General features: G+C 43.5%; 1 protein-coding gene across 2 annotated transcripts in view; it reads left to right on the top strand.

Moving 5' to 3' along the window:
* Positions 1 to 20,828, top strand: part of KIF21A (kinesin family member 21A) — a 120,789-nt gene that overhangs the window by 84,017 nt on the left and 15,944 nt on the right. The window contains exons 13-28 of one of the 2 annotated variants that reach the window (XM_040978880.1): positions 3,464 to 3,554; positions 3,940 to 4,057; positions 4,750 to 4,938; positions 5,738 to 5,937; positions 6,817 to 6,924; positions 8,524 to 8,592; positions 8,691 to 8,905; positions 9,015 to 9,168; positions 9,312 to 9,506; positions 9,920 to 10,021; positions 10,799 to 10,964; positions 11,449 to 11,469; positions 14,243 to 14,303; positions 14,618 to 14,672; positions 16,810 to 17,024; positions 19,291 to 19,398. In XM_040978880.1, coding sequence (XP_040834814.1) covers positions 3,464 to 3,554; positions 3,940 to 4,057; positions 4,750 to 4,938; positions 5,738 to 5,937; positions 6,817 to 6,924; positions 8,524 to 8,592; positions 8,691 to 8,905; positions 9,015 to 9,168; positions 9,312 to 9,506; positions 9,920 to 10,021; positions 10,799 to 10,964; positions 11,449 to 11,469; positions 14,243 to 14,303; positions 14,618 to 14,672; positions 16,810 to 17,024; positions 19,291 to 19,398 — 2,067 coding nt within the window. The remainder of the gene's footprint in view (positions 1 to 3,463; positions 3,555 to 3,939; positions 4,058 to 4,749; positions 4,939 to 5,737; positions 5,938 to 6,816; positions 6,925 to 8,523; positions 8,593 to 8,690; positions 8,906 to 9,014; positions 9,169 to 9,311; positions 9,507 to 9,919; positions 10,022 to 10,798; positions 10,965 to 11,448; positions 11,470 to 14,242; positions 14,304 to 14,617; positions 14,673 to 16,809; positions 17,025 to 19,290; positions 19,399 to 20,828) is intronic. The other variant, XM_040978882.1, reaches the window with a different exon arrangement.

The raw sequence follows: 20,828 nt of genomic DNA, 5'->3' as shown, positions 1-20,828 counted from the left end.
ACTTTGTTGTTTTGGAATTATGACTATTTACACAGAATAAGTAGCATTTTGCTTCTTATCAGAACTTATCATTTGTTTTAATTTTTGTTTTTATTGGAAGTTCAGATATGCAGAGAGGAGGAGAGACAGAGAGGAAGATCTTCCATCCCATAACTCACTTCCCAAGTGGTCACAACAGCCAGAGCTGAGCCGATCTAAAGCCTGGAGCCAGGAGCCTCTTCCAGGTCTCCTTTGCAGGTGCAGAGTACAAAGACTTTGGGCCGTCTTCCACTGCCCTCCCAGGCCACAGGCAGGGAGCTGGATGGGAAGCAGGGCTGCCGGGATTAGAATTGGCACCTATATGGGATCCCTGGCATGTGCAAGGTGAGGACTTTAGCCTCTAGGCCACCGCGCTGAGCCCCATAACTTGTTTCAGTAGATTTTTCTCAACTGAATTTTTCTAGATAAAATCCTCAAAATGTTTAAGAAAGCAAACTCATTTACAAAGAATATTTAAATATTTTAGAAGCAAAACTTTAGAAATTTTGTCTTTAATAGGAATTTGAGAACTTCCACTATGCAGTTAAATATCTAAATATATTGAAACTTACTGTTTTAATTTTCTGTAAATTAATTATTTATATTCCACAATATAATTCCATGATTTAAATGTTATCTTTTTCTCATTTCTGTACTTTTACCCCTTAAATTCATAACTTTGTAAAAAAAAGTATTCAATAATTTTATAATTGTAGCTATCAGTAACATTAGAACTAATCAATACATATTTTTCCATTGGAATTAATCATTACATTTGTGCAGTTCTTCTAAGTGGAAAAATAAGATGCCCTTTTAAAGCTGCGTGTGGAAGCACTTTATTAAAACGTTAAAACAGTCGAGGCCTCAGTGTCCCCATTCCTCAGCAACAGAAGGACAGAAGCAGGTAGGGTTCCAGGCGAGTGCTGCTCAGCCTGGAGCAGGTTGGCCACCTCCTGGGGAAGGCCCGTGCCCAGCAGCAGCTGCTTCAGCAGGCCTGAGGTGGACATGCCACACTCTGCAGCTCTGGCTGTATCGCAGGTGTTCCTGCCCCATGAACTGGACTTTGCATAAAGGATTCTGGAATATGGCCCGGGAGTCAGGATCTCAGTTGCAGTTCCCTCCAGTGAAGCAGCTTCCTCAGGCCGCAGTTTCTCTTTTGTTTGTCAGTTGAAAGAGTTAATAGCCAATGTTCCTTCCAGCTCCCAAGATTCTGATTTCATGTAAAGTGCAAATTTAAATAGCATCCTTTGCTGTTTTATTCATTTAGATATCAATATGCCTCAGTTTATCAAGGAAAGCTTGAATGTTTGAGGTACAAAGATAAATATCAACTGGTATCTTAAGAGTTTACACTTAAAAAAAAGTCTATACTTTGATTTGTAAAAGGTGGATTAAGCACGTCAAGTTATGTGCTGACTTTGTTGCTGCATTAGAGTAGAATGAACACTCGTGAGTTAATGTGTAAGTGAATATTATGTGTTAAACTGTGTATTGGTGAGTTGGAGTCATGTGTTCAGGGGAAGGTGGTGTGTGGTTATAATCCTGAGTGAGAGGGAGTTGGGGATGGAAGTCATGAAAGGACTGAAGCAAAGACTGACTGCCAGTGAGGGCGGAGACCTGCTGACACTCTCCCTCCCGGCCGAGGCCTTGGGCCCTCACCTCAGGCAGGGGCACTGCTGGGGCAGGGCTGTTGGCCTTCTCACTGTGACTGCATGGAGGGAGCCTTCTCCCAGGAGGTTCAGCCTGGCCTTTGTGCTGGTGCAGTCAGCAGTCCTGGCATGCCGTGAACAACCCAGGGAGGCATTCTGTATATCACACAGTCTGACTTCTTGTTGGTCCTAAAGGCTCCTGTAGACATTTCCCAGTGATGAGGTTTGTTCTTCTGTGGCACAGTGATTTGATCCACAGTAGTCAAGGATCCCGAGCTGACTATTCCAGTAAATTTTGTTTTATTCACCTTCCTGCTGGTCTTTCCCATTTAGTCCAGTGATGTGCTGTCTTCCAGACAGCTTTATGCATCTTTCAATTGTGTTTTGCTTTTCAGCACTAACTAGTGCAGGAGACACACAGGCGTGTCGATCTGAACTGCTCATGCATAGTTTACGGGAGTTGATTCATTTACAGGCAAACTGTCGGGTGTTGGGCCCTCCTTACGATCAGATCAGGAGTCTCCCTGCCTACTTGAGGCTCATAGTCTAGGAGACGAGTAGATACTCAGTATACAAAAGTAGCAAGCCACAAAAAATACAGGGAAAGATACTGTCTCCATGTTGCTCTGAGCACAAAAGTATCTGAGAAGTCTAGAATTAAACTTCAGAGTTAAGAGATAGTAATAGGGCTATAATGAAATTAAAAATTTCACTTAGAAGCTAACACTAAATCCACATTATTAATTATTTCACAAAGCAGAATACCTGAAGTAAGTTACCACTGCTATGAAGCTACCCTGATAGGATTTGAAGTTTAGAAGAACTTTATGTGGATAATGGTTGCCTGGAGTACGATTTTTATTCTCAATGACTTGATAATGCTAATATAGCACAGAAAAAATCTTTCACAGGCTCACTAGAAATTCCCTTTGTTAAGATTGATTAGCTTGATTACATGTGTGCGTCTGGTCAGCATGGTTGATGCTGGTTGCTAAACGCAAGGAGGATGTGACTTGGTGTGCGGTGAGTTTACCTCCTGTAACTTTGTCACAGTCACAGGGATGGATTTGTTTAGCCATCACCATTTGCTGACCAGTGTGGAGTCCTAGTTGTAGGTACTACGTAACAGATGAAGAGGGCTGCCACATGTGTGATGAAACTTCTGGCAGGCCCTGGAACTTTCCACTCTAAGGGCAGCCTGGGCAGCCAGTAGTGCTAGCCAAGACGTGTTCTTGAGAACATCATGAGAAGCAAGCCCCGGACCACGGGGAGGACCTGAGAACAAGGAGCGTGCGCTGACACAGAGGCACAGGAACGCTCCCGGGCACAGCCACTGTGGGCACACGGACGGGGCGGAGCTGCACCCAGTCCTCAGGTCGATCATTAGTTGCAGCGGAACATCAGTAGAAAGTGCAGCTCTTATGTCTCTGTATGGGAAAGAGCTTAAGATAGAGAAAGAAAAAAAAAATGTTTGAGTTCTTTTGAAATTCAGTAGCTTTGCATTCTGGCTAGCTGGTTGTTGCTGAGCTGTGTCTCAGCTGACCCAGGAAACATCAGGCTTCAGGGGGTGAGTTGTTGCCTCCATGTTTCCAGTTAGCTTCTCTCCACCACTTGAGTCCTTGAGCGATGGTTTCTGTTTTTCTCTGAAGCGTTAGATAGCTTTGCACAGTAAGCGACCAGCTTAGAATTGTTTCACACATAATTGATGGTTTTTAAAATTTTGATAGGAAGAATAATTTTCATGTGTAACACTATACTTTTCCATCCCCCCCTCCTTTTTTTTTTTTTTTTTATAGCGTGGCTAGTAGAGAAGAAAATGCAGATACAGACCAAGAGAAGAAGGAAGACAAGGGTGTTTCAGAGAGAGAGAACAGTGAGTTGGAAGTGGTAAGTGTGAACAGACAAATTTGAACATGTTGTCCCAGGGCAGGTCACTATTGCTGATGATGGTACTGTGTTCCATGTAGAAAAGGAAATGATTTTCATGCATTGAGGTTGAATTATTTCTTTGAGCGCTTCTTTTTGTAAGTATGAGCTGTAAAGTATTGGCAGTTCTGTCTAGTGTTATTAGGAAGGCTGTGTGTGAGTGTGTGTGAGAGAATGCTACGACATGTGAGAAACTGTTCTAAGAGAACTTTAGTACTGATGTGAAATTCTTGGAGTAGTTTTTGCACTGATGAAAAGTAAAGCTTTGTTTTTGTACTTTGTGCTCAGCCACCTCTTACTTCAAGAAGTCCTTGGTTTGTTCTAATGATTTCAAATCACATTTTAGGAAGAGTGCCAAGAAGTGAGTGAGCATGAAGATGAGGAAGAGGAGGAGGAGGAGGAGGAAGATGACATTGAAGGGGGTGAAAGCTCTGACGAATCAGATTCGGAGTCCGATGAGAAAGGTACTTAATCTTCAGCACAGAGAAGACGTTCATTTGGTGAAGTTGTTTAAGCCATTGCACGAAACTCCTTTTTTCCCCCTCTCCAATGGAAGCATAATCTTTTTTAGAAAATTTATTTATGGAAAAGGAACAAATTCCATGTCTTTCGTATATACACTCCTCACTCTCACCCTCCCTCCTCTTTCCTTCTTTTTTTTTCTTTTTAGTTTCACTGGTGACATGATTTCAGTTTACTTTGTAATTACAATCTTCATTCCCCAGTAAGTAATGAATTTTAGTAGTAGGTAGAAAGACCTCTGTTACTCAGGAGCATAGCAAGGGCTGAAAACAGTAACACATCTCCAGATGTCCATTTCATTCATATACTTCACATTTTTTCCTTTGGCTCTATTTATCAGTTACTATGAACCCTACAATATCCGCATCATCCCTGGTCAGTATGGCCTTACTTCCTAGTGACCTCCTTGTCCTTTCTGAGGTCCTCGCCCCAAGCAGTCACAGGGTCTTTCATTGGCTCGGTTATTCATCCCGTTGTTTCCACTTTGGTTTAGTACAAATATCATCTGTAGTCCCTGACAAATGGGAGTGAATCCTTGGATGTGTAGGTGATGGTGTTTACATTATGGTTTGAAAACTCGAGTTAAGATAGTTCACATATTCCTAGTATTTTCACTGTCTTTTTTCGTACATAGCCAACTACCAAGCTGACTTAGCGAACATCACTTGTGAAATTGCCATTAAGCAAAAGCTGATTGATGAGCTTGAAAACAGCCAGAAGAGACTGCAAACGCTGAAGAGGCAGTATGAAGAGAAGCTGATGATGCTGCAGCACAAGATCCGGGACACTCAGCTGGAGAGAGACCAGGTGCTTCAGAACCTAGGTAAGGGCCGATGGAGCAAGCGCAAGGCACGTCTTACAAGGGGCTTTTACCCCTTCTTCCCTCAGAAGAGCAAGGTGTCCTGAGAAAGTTTCTGCTTGGGATGCCTGCGCCTCGTACTGGGGTGTGTGTATTCCTCGCATGGCTTCGTTCCCCATTCCAGTGACCCGCTCTGCATTCTCTTGATGGGGGAGAGAGGTGAGCCCGACACCCACGTGGGAGACCCGGGTTGGAGTTCTGGCTCCTGGCTTTAGCCGGCCTCGCTCCGGCTGCTACAGACGTTCCAGGAGTGAACCAAGAGATGGAACTTCTCAAAATGCACAAGATAGATGCTAGTTTGTCTCATTATGTTCAATATGATTTATTTTGTGTTTTCATGCTGTTATCTAGGTTATTTAACTATTTGATCCAAACGTATGTTTTTGTGTTTTAAATTATGTTGGGAGCATATCAGCTTATTTATTGCCAGAATTTAATTAACTTTGTTATTATTTATATATATCTGAGAGGTAAAAAGAGACAGAGAGAACGCCTTTTTGCTGTTTCCCTCCTCACCCCGCCACCCCCTGCCCCAGTGCCTCCAGGCCAAAGCAAGAATCCAATCAGGGGAACATATACATAAGAAAATCAAACTCCATTAATCAGGATTATTAAGAGTGGATGAAAAGGAGGGTTGGAAGGCCTGTGGCCTCCCAGGGTGCGTCTGAGGGAGCGTCTTCTGGGCTGTAAAGTGGCAGCCTCTGGGATGTGAGAATGTGTGTCTCACGGAACAAAGCAGTGCAAGCATCCTTTGCTCACGTAGGCTCAGTCGAATCCTACTCAGAAGAAAAGGCAAAAAAAGTGAAGTCTGAGTATGAGAAGAAGCTGCAAGCCATGAACAAGGAGTTGCAGAGACTTCAGGCTGCTCAGAAGGAGCACGCCAGGCTGCTGAAAAATCAGTCTCAGTATGAAAAACAGTTGAAGAAGCTGCAGCAAGATGTGATGGAAATGAAGAAAACAAAGGTATCGGTTACGTTTTCCGTGAAAGCCGGGCTGGAAGATGCTGGTGTCGTTTGGGATACAGCATGTTTAGGGTAGGGAAGAAAGGGAGCAACACGCTCGCTGTCTACTTCACGGTGTTGTAAGTGGTTAGCAGACTTCCTGTGTGCCCTTTCCTGGCCCTGTACCCGTTCCCTGGGAGGTAAGAACTGTCTTGAATTTGATATTTATAATTCCTGTAATTAAAAAAAAATAGGTTTCTTTCTCTGACCAAAGAATATATGGATCCTTACTTGCTCCTTGTTTTTAAGATTGGATTATTCTTAACCATGAAAATCAGCTAATTTCCTTAAAACTGACATGGGAATTCCATTACTGACATGGGAATTCCATTACTGACATGGGAATTCCATTACTGACATGGGAATTCCATTACTGACATGGGAATGCTTTACGAAGTAGATTGTTATGTAGCTGCTGAAAACAAGCGTAGCCATAGCTAAACGTTATTAGGTGATTTCTGTTACAGGCACTGGGTAGGTACTAGCTTGTGGAATTCTCACAGTAGTCCAGTGACATGGAAATACTACCTCCATTTTATAGATGAGAAAGAAAAAACCTGGAGAAATTAAGTAACTACTCCACTAGCATGCAGCTATTGATGGTATCAAAGTCTCATTCAGGTTATAAAACAGCTGAACATTGACTATGAAAAGCAAGGAGCATGAAGCGACTCAGTGGAAGTGTAACTGAAACAGAAATTATTAATGCTGCCAGAATAAGACTTACCTATTTAAAACAGACAACGAAACTGTGTGTGTGTGTGTGTGTGTGTTCAGAATTGCAAGAGTTTCTTTTCGTCTGTGTGGTTTGTTTACTGAATGGTATGTAACCTAATTCTAGGTTCGTCTGATGAAACAAATGAAAGAAGAGCAGGAGAAAGCCAGACTGACGGAGTCTAGAAGAAACCGAGAGATTGCGCAGCTGAAAAAGGATCAGCGCAAAAGAGATGTGAGTGAGCTCTGGCGGGTCACCGAGAACACTCATCCTGAAGTCTAAACCGTCGGTTCATTGGAGAGGCAGAGGGAAAGGGGAGGCTGAGCTCTCACCTCTCTCACGCTCTGTCACTCCGGCAGTCAGCAAGGCTGTGCTGAACACACGAGCCAGGCACTCCGTCCGTGCCTGTGTTTATTCTTTTCCATGTATACTGATGTATTTTGGTAATCAGTATATTTGGGTAATTCCAGAGCATTTTAGATTTTGTTTATACATTATAATCCAGCTGAAATCAGGAAGCACTTTTAACATTAAAAGAAAGTTGAGCTACAACGTATATACCATAAAATATACTGCTAAAAATTTTTATAAAGATTTATTTATTTTCATTGAAAGGCAAATTTACAGAGAGAGACAGAGAGAAGAATCTTCTGTACAGTGGTTTAATCCACAAATGGCTGCAAGAGTTGCAGCTGAGCTGATTCAAAGCCAGGAGTTTCTTCCTGGTCACTCAAGTGGGTACAGGGCCCCATGGCTTTGGGCCATTCTCTACTGCTTTCTGGGTCATAAGCAGGAAGCTGGATGGGAAGCAGAGCAGCCAGGACACAAACCGGCACCCAGATAAGACGCTGACGCTTTGAGGTAGAGGATTAGCCAGTTGAGCCATCATGCCAGACCCTACTATTTTTTATCTTTTGTTTTATATTATTTTTCATTAGACTTTGGGATTTCCCTTGTCCCCATCCCAAGTCTCCCCCCCCCCACCGAGTTCCCTTTTGTTATTACTGTAATATTCATAAACAACCATATGTCCATCATTGCAGGCATGGACAATGGCAGAATCCAGCACCCTATTGTCAAGATATAGTTAACAGTTTCAGTGGAAGTTCATCTTTGATCAGGAAGTAGAGATGCATACTACTTTGTATCCTCACATCTGGATGTGACAGTCTCCATTACATAATTGCCATACATCTCCTTAAATGAAAAGCCACAGTACAAAATCAACAACAAGACGACACGTAGAAATTTATTTAAATAATAGAATTTAAGTCTCTAATATATTCATAGCATTTTCCACTGGTCACTGTTATCCAATTCCAGCACATTTTTCGCCGTCCCAAATAGAAACCCTGCACTCGCTGGCAGTCGTCTGTTGCTGTTCAGCCGGGGATGGCTGCGGATCTCTGCTTTGTATTTGTGGATTTGCCTACTCTGGACGTTTAACACAAGTGCAGTCACACCTTGTTTAACCTTCCCTGACTGTCTGCTTTGACTTACCATGACATTTTCAGGTTCGCCTACGGGGTAGTGTGTACCACCACTTTATTTCTTTTTAGGACTGTGCAGATAAAGCACATTTTGTTGATTCACTTATATACTGGTGGACATTTGTGTGAAATTGTGTTTGTAAAACAGACAGTTATAGCGCAGAGTAAGCTTTGTGTTCAGTAAAGTGTCAGAGAGATGACTTTTATGGCTAGATCAGTATGTGTTTGTATGTGTTAGCTATGCCTGTGCGGTCCAAGCTTGTTAGCTCAAGTTCTCATAGTTTCTCATAAATAGAGAAATCTTCTGATTTACTGTTTCACCTTATTTAAAATTATTTTATAGCATCAACTTAGACTTCTGGAGGCCCAAAAAAGAAACCAAGAAGTGATTCTTCGCCGCAAAACTGAAGAGGTAGTGTCAACAAGTTAGCCGATTGGAGATGTTCAGATTGAAATCGGTGAGCGCTTTATAGACTGGAGACAGTATGTTGGTGTCTGTTGCTTTCTCAGGTCACAGCTCTTCGCCGGCAAGTCAGGCCCATGTCAGACAAAGTGGCCGGAAAGGTCACTCGGAAGCTGAGCTCGTCGGATGCTGCTGCTCAGGACTCGGGCACCAGTGCAGCTGCTGTGGAAGCGGACACGTCTCGGGCAGGAGCCCAGCAGAAGATGAGAATTCCTGTAGCCAGGGTCCAGGCCTTACCAACACCTGCAGCCAATGGAACCAGGTCTGTGGGCATTGACAAGGATGGTCGTCTCTCAATGAAAAAATGGCTTGTTTGACTGGGTGCGCTGGCCTGAGTGCCGGAAGAATTACCTTTGTTTTTATGACTCTAGAAAAAAGTATCAGCGGAAAGGACTGCCTGGCCGAGTGTTCACTTCCAAGACGGCACGCATGAAGTGGCAGCTGCTTGAGCGCAGGGTCACGGACATTATCATGCAGAAGATGACCATCTCCAACATGGAGGCCGACATGAACCGGCTGCTCACGGTAGGGCATACAGGCAGCGGATGTGTTCCTTGAAAAGTGCGACACTCACCCGGCTTATATGTATATTATTTTTCCGGTTTTGGGTGTACTCTCCACGAGTAGGTGAATATTGTTCCTTAATGTGTAATCTGTGTTTTTCATAGCAACGAGAAGAACTCACAAAAAGACGAGAGAAACTTTCAAAAAGAAGAGAGAAGATCATCAGGGATACTGGAGAGGGGGACAAAAATGTGGCCAACATCAATGAGGAGCTAGAATCACTGACAGCAAATATAGATTACATCAATGACAGCATCTCCGATTGCCAAGCCAACATCATGCAGATGGAAGAGGCAAAGGTGACACCAACTCTTACGTATCGTGTGTCATTAAAAGCCTTTGAACTTTTAGAGTAAGGGATTTTCTGCTGATGGGTTATCAATCTTGGATTATCAGATTTACAGATTCTTAGGCTTTAGGTGGAGATGCTTGCCTGAGCCCTGGATTTTTCTGCTGACTTTGTGGCATCCTTTTTGGCATGTGAGAGGGGCATTGTTGCTTATCTCCTGCCTGAGTTCGTCACCACTCGAACAGCTGTTCTGTTTTCTGTTACGTCGTGTGTTAGTTGGGGTAGAGACTATGCTTTTCAATTTCCTAAGCCTTCTCCTTAGCTAATCCAGTACCCTCTGTTAATGACACGAGATGGACTTTTGTCTTCTCTTCAGATTAATCCAGTTCAAATTTTGATGCTGGTTACATTGGTTTCATGCAGGAGGAAGGTGAGGCGCTGGATGTCACTGCAGTCATTAATGCTTGCACACTCACGGAAGCCCGGTATCTTCTAGATCACTTCCTGTCCATGGGCATCAATAAGGCGAGTGCTGGAAACCCAGGTTTTGGTGAATTCCTTGTGCTTCTGTTTGTTTTTCTCCTGTAACGTTTCTCTGGGTAATAAGCAGGAAGACTTTTCTTCACGGGACAATATTCCTTTCACCTTTCTTAAGAATTTAGAAAAACTAGCAATATTTAGGTCAATTTCATTAGCCTGTCATTTATTATACTTGGCATTAGAACAGACAACTTAAGGAAGAAATAATTTTCCTTTTTCAATAGCAAAAGAAATTTTAAAAATTCTCACGATGCAAACACATTTGATATCATGAGTGTTCTGATACTGATTTTCTGTAACTCAAAATCAGAAAGAAAAAGTACAGTTGTTCTGCCCTCCTCTTTTGCATGTAAATGCTGTGAATTGTCACCAATAAGAAACTTCTGCCCAAATGCCAACGATGGTAATGATTTCTCACTCACTTTACTTGCTTATTGGGGCTGTGTTGGATCTGTTATGTTCTCTCACTGAGCCTTCATTATGCACCTGCCACATGTACTCATATCATTTTGCATGAGAGAAACTGAGATAGAAGGAACGTCACAGCTTGGAAGGATGACTTGTCTCAAGATCACTAAGCTGGTTGGTGGGGGAGCTGGGATAAGTAAAGGTTAGTTAAATGCCCAAGCCCACACATCATGTACATTTCCTATTGTCTATCTGATGTCAAAATGTGTATATTATGTGCATTTTCTAGTGAATGCAGTCTTGGTGTGGTAGGTTCTGTTTTGTATGACTTGAGACAATTTGTTCTTTTTACAGGGTCTTCAGGCCGCTCAGAAAGAGGCTCAAATTAAAGTACTTGAAGGTCGACTCAAGCAAACGGAAATAACCAGTGCTACACAGAACCAGCTGTTATTCCACATGTTGAAAGAGAAAGCAGAATTAAATCCTGAGCTGGATGCTTTGCTAGGCCATGCTTTACAAGGTAACTTGGGGTCCGTTTTAGTTGGATGACTTGCATGGTAGCTTCGGTTTTTGAACATGCCATCCTTGACCTTGTTGCTCTGTGGCTCGAGTGACTAGATGCCGTACCTCGTCATGCTTTTGATAAAGACGCTTTCGTCATTGTGCATGTGTATTTAAATCTGTGGGGGGGAGTCATTGTTATTCCAATAAATGATGACCAACTAAAGAGGTGTTCCTAACATTATGAAACAGTAATTTTTGCAAATAAGGAAGATTAAATAATTTTCTGAGTTGGTTATTTAAATTACTTATTAACCAAGCTTCATTACCTTACTCTGCGTATCTAACGGCCTTAAAAAAGAAATTTATAAAAGTGTTTGCTATGGCATCTATTCTGTGTATCTTTTAAATGGTACATAGTCTTGTTTATATGGAAGTCTTTAACATTGGATCTGTTTTGATTAGAGTATTGCTTTTGTTTCCTTTTTGCTGTTATTACACAGATCTAGATAGCGTGCCATCAGGTAAGTATGTTTAGCTTTCTGTGTATCCTACAGCTGCATGAATTACTAATTGTTCATGTACACTAATTGTGGTATATCTTATGTCTAAGATTTTCTTTTTATTGGCAGCCAATCGATTTTTGCATGATCTTTCGTGAAATGTATCCACAGCCACAAACATACTAAGTCTTTTGTCTGTATTAAACATTCCTGGTTTAAAATTCTTAGATATTTAAAGAAGTATGTTTTAGTTAATTGTCTTCTTTATTATTTGAGCTCCAGCAGCAGCTCCAGTTTCATAAGCCCTCCAACTTTTTTGTCTTTCTGATAGGAAAAATATGGAATAGGAATATGTGCTACTTTAAAAATTTCCAGTGTGTCTATTAACTTGCACCTATTGGTTTAACCTCACAAATAACTTTCTTTTGTACATATCTTTCTTTGGCATATATTTGTCTCCAGCAACTGTTGCTATTTTCTCTTGGATTCTTTATGTTTGTAAAATTAGGCACCTGGTTTTTAATATTGCAAATTAAATTAAAGTGTCCATGGGATTTTGTTTGGAGTTTGAGACCGTGTCTCTGCAGAGCCTTTGCAAGCAGGGAGGGGCTGTGTGGAGGACTGTTTGTCGAGTCCTCGGCTCTTCCTCCCCGCTCTCCGGCTGTGACGTGGGCTCCAGGCACTGCCTCCTTTAGTGCTTGCACGCGCAGGATGAGGGGGATCAGGGAGATTTTGTCATGGCTCTCATTCCACTTCCGTGATCCAGATAGCATCCTAAATGGTGATTTTGGAGCAGTGTTTTTTAAACTAAACTTGTGTCAAAAAGTTTTTGCCCTTTGTTACACAGAAAGTCCTGAGTTTTCCAAATGCTTCTAAATGAGAGGAAAGTAATTGAAAGACTCAGTGCAATGATCTATGACTCTACATGTATTTTATTATTTTAACTATTTGTTTACTTTTGAGAGAGAGAGAAAGTAGTTAACAGAGAGATTCCATCCTCTGGTTCTCTCCTCAATGACCACCTTAACTAGTGTGTGAGGCTGAGCCCCGCGGCACGGAACCCAGCTCAGGTCTCCCCTGTGAGTGGCAGGAACCAAGTAATAGGATCAGCACCTGCTGCCTCCCACAGTGCATGTTAGCAGGAAGCTACGTAGGGAGTGTGCATGAGATTCAGACCCAGGGACGTGGGTGCCCCACACAGCTGCTCACGGCTGCGCCAAATGCCCAGCTGTGCATCGATTCCCCATGTTAGAAGGCTGAACGAGCAGAAGAAATGGCCTCTTTGAGGTTTTTAGATGCTTGCACTACATCTTAATATCAGAATAGCATTTCTTTGAGACTAGCTGCAGAGTATAGATACAGATGTTATTATCCTAAGGCGCTTAAGCCACTGTATTGTGTGAATGGAGCCAGCAAGCAAGTTGGTGCTGAGGAGCCGTAAGGGTGAGAAGGGCAGAATTCCAGGCTAGAGGCACAGCCAGGGCCACGCCTGACGCCACCAGCTTGCACTTTTGTAACACTTGATAATATCTGTATTACCTTCTTCTTGTTCCCTGTCTCTGTTGGAGTCCCAGCGTTTACCCCTCTTGTGGCCGATTTGCCAGAATACTCACTGGTCTTGGCGTAAGCGTGTCTTCATGGCCAGAGACTGAGGGGAGCACTGTGGTGAGGACACAGCTGGCTCGCACACATGGTCTGTAGTGATCCCTGTGCAGGCTTCCTCACGTGTGCACCAGGTCTGTGCCAGGCAAGTCTGTTGGACTTCCAGCATGGTCATGTTCAGCACCTTCTAGAAGGAGTGCAGGAGTGCAGCAGGAGCATTGCATAGGCACAGCCCGTGTCAAGTGAGCAGCCTTCGCAGTTAACCCCGCCTGGGGACACTCTGGGAGCCAAGTGTGCAGAAGTCAGCCAAAGGGTAGTCACCTCATGTGACGTAAAATTACAAATCCCAAGGGGAAGAAGTAGTTTAGATTTATGATCACAATATTATTTTCAGTTTGGTGAGCTGGTTTTACAGTCAAATGTATGCATTTTAAAATTCTGCACCTGTTGTGGGGGCTTGCTGACATTTTAGTTTATTTTCCTAAGGCCAGTATTTTTTAACTGATTTCTTACTGATTTTATGTGTCTGAGTGTCCTGCACCATTTCCTGTCTGCGACAGTTGTTTGGAAATAGTGTGGTTTACTTGTGCTAGTTTACAGGAGCGTTGCATGCCAGCCTGTTCTTGTCCTCTGTGTCCACGTGAATGAGCTGCATGCTGACATGTGACTTCTGAGTACCTTCACGCACAGTCTCGCTGCTCGAGGCCAAATTAAACAAGCTAAAATGCTGGAGTAAGTTGGCATAGCTGACAAAGTGTAACAAGTGTCTTTACACTTACCCGGTAGTGCTCATGATGGCTAACTCCATGGATGGAGTTCATGTAGCATTTATTCTGAACTTGTGTTTCTAACTCGTGGACCTTGTGGGTTTACCTGGTGCCGCATAAATACGTGAGTCTGACAGACCATGCCTAGACATTGATACCGATCCAAGTCCACACATGATCTCACCCTCACCCCATGAGTGCGTGCTGTGTTCCACCGTTCACACTGACGGGTTTCCTGTTTTGAACATATTTTTCCTCAGCCCAGGAGTTTCCTAGAGACACTGTTCTGTTGTTCTATTTTGGTTCCGCGGCTGACACCCAAGCGCCCAGACTGAGACAGACAGCTGCTGGTTATGGTAGCAGAGGGGTTGCGGTCTCCATGACGTGTGAATGATACCTCTATTTTGGACTGTCTTTTTTTTTAGAAAATGCAGAGGATAGTACCGATGAGGACGCACCTTTGCACAGCCCAGGATCGGAAGGAAGGTGAGCAGGTGCAGCTTGTCTCTGCCGTGGGTATAGTGTTTCAGTGCAGTCGGAGCACAGTGCCACAAGGCAGTGCTTAACCAGCAGCAGGAACAGTAAGCTGGAAGCCCACCTCGGCGGTGCTTGGCACTTGTGCATTTTAAAGTACAACCACTGGGATGATTAGGGAGGAAAAATGAATGATTTTAATGCACTCACTTTGATTCTGAATATTGTCTGTATTTTTATGGAAATAGCACATATTTTCCATAATTGTAAGCCTAGAGGGCCTCCGGTTTTGTCATGGTTTTCAATTAGCCTTCGTTTGTGTGCAGCACGCTGTCCTCAGACCTCATGAAGCTGTGTGGGGAAGTGAAGCCCAAGAACAAGGTGAGCACTGTGGAAGATGTGGGCAGGTGGGCAGGTGGGTAGGTGGGCAGGTGAGCACTGTGGAAGAGGTGGGCAGGTGGGCAGGTGAGCACTGTGGAAGATGTGGGCAGGTGGGCAGGTGCTTCCTGCTGTGCCTTGTGACTGTTCAAAGATTAGGAAATGGATGTGGACTCATCCAATTTCTCCCGTGTATGTGAAGTAATTTTTTAAAAATAACATTCCTCTTTAAGTGGCAACTAAAAAAGCTGTATTGAAAATTCCTCTGTGTTGGAATTTGGACTTTCCTCTCATCCAGGGTGATGGTGGAAAGTAAATCTTGAGCTTCCGTTAACCAAGTTTCAGACCCTACGACAGCACAACAAGTGCTTGAATAAAATAGTACTGTGCCAGTGCACAAGATAAAGACCACCATGGTTAGTGAGTGCACATGAGCAGTGTGGTGGGACATGCAGGGGTCAGGGTGCGCGAGGAGCCTGCTCTGGTCACCTGGAGATGCGTGCTCCGTCTGAAGCAGATACCACAGCTAAGTCGTGGTCATTTCTGCCATGTGAGGACATTGGCCAAGAATGACCAAATTCTGTTTTTCAAGAAGGTCTTAACTATGGCCTTTTGTGTAGCATCTCCTAATCTTAACGATATTACAAAAGTCACTCATTTCCAGACACCTTTTTAGTGTTGCTAACATCGTTTGAAGACTTTTTTTTTGTAAGAATCAGACACAGAGACAGAAGCATCTGGAGTTCTTCCCTGTTCACTAACCAAACGCGCACGGTGGCCTCCAGCTGGGGAAGCAGCAAGCGGCCCTGAGTGGTGTGCAGGTCGCACGCAGGAGACAGAGGGCAAGAACCCACCTGCCTGGAAGCTTGAGCAGGCCTGTTGCCTCCCACGGTCTGCATCAGCAGAAAGCTGGAGTCAGCAGTGAAGCCACGCGGCAAGCCCAGGCACTTCCCTATGGGACACAGGTGTTCTAACTGGAGCATGTTAGCACCAGGCAGAGGTCAGGAAAATTCAAGAAAACATCTGATTACGGTCTGAGGAAAACGAGAGAACCTCAAGGCAACCTCCATCGCCCAGGCCCTGCCCTAGTGGAATGCCAACCCCTGAAAGAAGGCCTGTGCATAGGAATCGCCAGGAAATACTACCCCAGACCATGGGCAGTGGGGAGGTCCACTGTAGAAAGTGGTTGCTGGGCTCCCTCTTGCCACGGCTTTCCTCACGGCCGCCAGCTACCTGGATGGAGCTTTAAAGAGGCTTGGCAAGATCTCATTGTCACTCATTGAGTCAATAGCTTTAGCTTTATTCATCTTGCTTCAGTGGGTATGTGTTAGCATGGTATCAAGAGCAGGGGAAATGTAATTGAATAGAACAGGGTGCCTGCTCTCCAGGCAAAGCCCTTGAGTAGCTCTCGGTCCCTGAGTGACATCAGCAACCAGCTGTAGACAGTGCTGGTGAGGATGCTTGGATTCCAGGAGTAAGAAGGAGCCGTTTATAGCAAGTTTAAAGCATTTTTCCCTTCCTCGCTATGCTGAGTTCTCTAGAGAGCACATTAAACATTGTATTGTTGCAGGCATCAGGAGGGAAGGATCCCCACAATAGAAAATAAAATGTAAAAAATTCACGTTAATGCCTGGGAAGCATCAGAAGTTAGGTGAACTTCCCTGTAACTAACTTTCGGTTTAGTATCTTTCTTCTTGTCTTGTACATTTCCTTCCTCGCTTGTTTTGTTAAAACGCAGTGTGTTAGAGGGTAGCACAGTACTGCTGGAGATGGATTGCCTCAGTGGTTTGGCCTCACCACTGGCCAGATGTGTGGCCCTGCAGATTCCTCACTTTGCTGCTCAGAGCCTCAGTTTCCTCCTTCAGGAATTTGGATAATGACATTACCCGTCTGTGCCCATGGACTACAGTGTTTGGGACAGTACCAAGCACATAGTGCCCTGAACTGTTGGCTGGTTCTGCGCCTGGGAAGGGCTTACCTGGCCATAGCTCTGCCTTTTCACTCTCATGTGCTGTGTTTGACATTTGCTAGAAGAAGACACACTAAGTATTTTTTCCTGTTTCAACTCGTATGAATCTGTTCTCTCATCAAGTTCCATGTAGAAGTCTCCTGATGGCTTTTCCATCCCTTCTCTGCCTAGGCCCGAAGGAGGACCACCACTCAGATGGAGTTGCTGTATGCAGATAGCAGTGAGCTAGCTTCAGACACTAGCACGGGAGGTGCCCCCTTGCCAGGCCCTCTCTCGCGTGTTGCCGAAGGGCAGGAGACTGGCGTGACTGCTGAGACGAGTGGCGCTTGTGCTGGGGAGAAAGAGCCTGCTCCCGCAACAGGCTTGCCTGCTAAGATAGGCAGCATGTAAGTCTGACGCAGCCGTACTAACGTCCTTCCTGTTGCCTTGGACTGTTCATTTTTAATATGCATGTTGCTAACTGCTTATTTCTATTTTTTTTAAATGTGCAAATAAAATTTTTAGTTTTCCAAATAATTTCTGCTAGATGTTATCTCCCTAAATTTTTTGGAGATTTGAAATAATTTGAGATTTTTCTATTATTTTCCATTCAGTCATCTTAGTGAAAGAGCCTTGTCTTATCTCTTAGTTTTATGATCATTCTTCAGGCTTTCATGAAAGATGAGTTACAAATTATAAATAAAACCTGTTGAGAAGCACTTGAGTTAAGGTTAGACCTGTAAAAGCATTATCTGCAAACAGAAGCTTCAAAGGCTCATAATTTATTCTAAGCTTACCCGTGTCCTTCTGCTAAAAGCCTGGTCAGAATAGCATCTCTTTGCTAAGAAAGAAAAAGAAGTGCCAATCATGGACAATACACTTCGAACTTTCTTAATTCTTTACCCAGTACCATGTTGCATGACTCAGATGGGCATCTGCATAATTTTTTTTTTTTTTTTTTTTTTTGCTTTTAGAGACTTGATGGAGGGAAATTCTGTCTTCTATGTTTGGAAATCTGAACAAAAAAAAAACAAACTGAAGCTTTTTTTTTTTGAAGCTTCATTAATTTTTTTAGGACAAGGAAAGATTTCCCTGCTCTCACACGCACATGTATATGCCCTGTATGGTTTTATAGTTATTGCAAAGATCAGTGATTCACTGGCAAAGATTTTTAGTGACTTTTTTCACACTAACCTTCTATATAATCTTGTGCCTGATTTATGGAACGACTATCTCTGCATTGAAGAATATTGCTCCTAAAAGCAGCAAGCATTACAAATAATATATAATAACAAACCTTCCATCCTTGGACATCTGTTCTCCATGCTGTTCTTTTTTAAATGAGGATATTGTTATTAGCTTCCATTGAGTAATTCCATTCGCTGCCTATAGAGCCAGATTCACTGTTTAATGACAGAACTCTGTTGCATGTGCTTGAGGTGACTAAACCGTTGGATTTGCTGCTAGAGCTGGCTGACGGAGGCCGCTGTGGCTTCAGTGCATCCGTGTGAGAGGAGAGTAGAAGTGCTAGGGATAAAGGTAGTGAGAGAGAGCAGGACGCTGTGGGGAGCCCGCGTGTATTTAACACGTACTCTGGCGGATGCCAGAGACTTTTGGAAACTTCAAGATTAAGTGACCTGGAATCCAGAATCAGGTAATATCTTCTTTTTGCCTTTTTTGATTTAAAAAAAAGAAAGTATTCTTCGTGACAGGTTGTAGGAGTTACCTTTTGGATCCTATCACTTTGTATGATTTAAGTTTTCATAAATACGAAAACTGCAGTTCTTTACCGATTGGCCAGTTGGTCATAGACGTTGTGTGTAGTGACTTGTCAGTCATGATTGCATGGCTTCTATTTCATGAAGTCAAAAATTACTCAGCAAATATTTTATAAAAACAATCCTCAGAAACTAAATAATGCAATTCTCAAATGTGCTCTCCTCTCTCAGACAAATCACGTGTGTGAACTTTAAACTACATTCAGTTTTCACTGATTTTTTTTAGTTTTCAACCCACTCTGCCAACTTGCCTTCAAGTTTCTTTGCATTTTTTTCCTTTTTGATAATTATTTAGTAAAGTGTAGTAAAGATTCATTGTTTTTTCTGTTAATGATTATTACCATTTTATACAAGTCATAGTCTTGAAGTTTCAGTTACATAGCAACCATTCAGGAACTAAAACTTACAAGGCAGAGATGCTTTTATTACTGAAGTACACAGACACCGATTAATCTGTGAATACTAAAAAGGAAAAATAATTGTGTTTTTGTGATTGCCTATGATACTGTCCTGTGAATGTCTAAATATTAATTCCTTAGATTGCATTGTTTCTTGTAGTCTTATTCTTGATATTATAATAATTTTTCTTACAAAACTATAAAGATAATTTTCTTCAACTGAAATAGTTTGCTATGAAACTTATATGCAAATATATTTAAAATAAAACGTTTTTGTAGCTGTCTGAAAGTGTAACATGATGTTTACCTTTGAAGATAACAAAGTTCATGTGTCTTTAATGAGTGACAATTAAAAAGTTCGTATGTCGAACTTCCATCAGCTAAAAATAACTTGATTTCCTCTCCTAGTCTTAGTTCTTGCTACTGAAGTAACAATCTTTTCAGTAAGTTTATATATTCAAAATTGTGTAATTAAATGGTTCTTTTTTCTATTTTAGTTCCAGACAGTCTTCTCTATCGGAGAAAAGAGTCCCAGAGCCTTCCCCTGTCACAAGGAGGAAGGCATACGAGAAAGCAGAGAAACCGAAGGCGAAGGAGCAGAAGCTGTGAGTTGCTGCAGCCGGGCCGCCCGTTGCGCAGGCAGTCCGAGTCCTGCCGTTGAAGGAGCGGGGTGCAGTGAGCGTGCAGGGCCGGCCTGGCTCTGTGCTTGTGACTGAGCTGCCTTCTGTAGACAGTCACGTCAGCTGTTGGCTTGGCCTTGTCACCTTCTGACTTCCTCAGTCACTCACAGATTAGAGAAGAGCTGACCCCTTAGTCCCAGTCCCGGCCCACGGAGACTTTTCCATTCTGTGTGTGTCACTGAGAGGGTTAATATACAATTGCAGTGAGGCTTGCTCAATCTAGACTTCAAATGGTCTTCCGTGGAGACTTGACATTCTTTAACATTAATTTGAAATGAATCAGTGTCATCTGATAAGACTGACATTGACTTCAGCCCCTAGAGTGACTGGTAAAGTGCCCGTAGGGATCTCAGGTGTGCGAGTTGGGCCATTTTCTTGCTGTTCTCCTCACTTGCTCCATCTGCACGTTTTGTGAGGGGCAGCTGACCACGCAGCAGCTCCTGTAACCCAGTGGTGCACGCAGCTCCGGGCACTTAACTTGCCTACCCCGCTGCCCCGCTCCTGCACCAGCGGTCAAGTGGGTTAGAGCTCCTTCCTTACTCCCTTCCACCCACCGTGGGCCTGGGCCAGGCCTGTCTCATGCCCCAGCACACGGTGGTCAAGCGGGTTAGGGCTCCTTCCTTCCTCCCTTCCACCCACCGTGGGCCTGTCTCATGCCTGTGCCTGACTTCCATACCAGGCCACATCCAAAGACTGGTAAAGGGAAGCTTTTCAACATCAGTGTCAAAACATGTGTCAGTGTGTCGTCTGCCCTCAGTGACAGTCGTACCCTGTCTCTTCCTGGCTGGGAGGTGAGCTGATTCGAGTTCATAGAAGTGGACTTTTCCAGTGTCCTTGCTTTTTGGGTTTGAAGATGTGATTTGCCTGTTTGGGTTGAATCTAATGTCTCGAGGGCACTTAGAAAATAGAGGAGGGAAAAAAAAATCAAGGCCGGGAGGAGGCAGCCAAACAGACGAATCTCCATTAAGCTCACTGCGGTTACTTGTTTGTGTGTAAAAGGAGCAACTTGGCCTCAACTCTGAGATTTGTAGTTAGCAGTTTGTGTTGGATTTCAGGGGGCAGAATCCTCTCCTGAGTGCCCTCCTGTGGCCACCGTAACAGCAGCTGGTAGGGAAGATTGTTTAACCTCTTCCGAGAGCACTGTATTTTACAAAAGGAAAAAGAGGAAAGGAACGAAGAAAAGGGAAGGGTCAGAAGGAAGGAAGGAGGGAAGGAAGGAAGGAAGGAAGGAAGGAAGGAAGGAGGGAAGGAAGGAAGGAAGGAAGGAAGGAAGGAAGGAAGGAAGGAAGGAAGGGAAAAAGGAGGTCTCCAATGAAAAGCTTTTGCGAAGCGCATGTTTCCCGTAGTGTCCCTAA

This window comes from Ochotona curzoniae, unplaced genomic scaffold (genome assembly GCF_017591425.1).
Source record: "Ochotona curzoniae isolate NIBS_2020 unplaced genomic scaffold, NIBS_Ocur_1.0 contig_2927, whole genome shotgun sequence".
Lineage (NCBI taxonomy): Eukaryota > Metazoa > Chordata > Mammalia > Lagomorpha > Ochotonidae > Ochotona > Ochotona curzoniae.
This window is presented reverse-complemented; position numbering and strand designations above follow the sequence as displayed.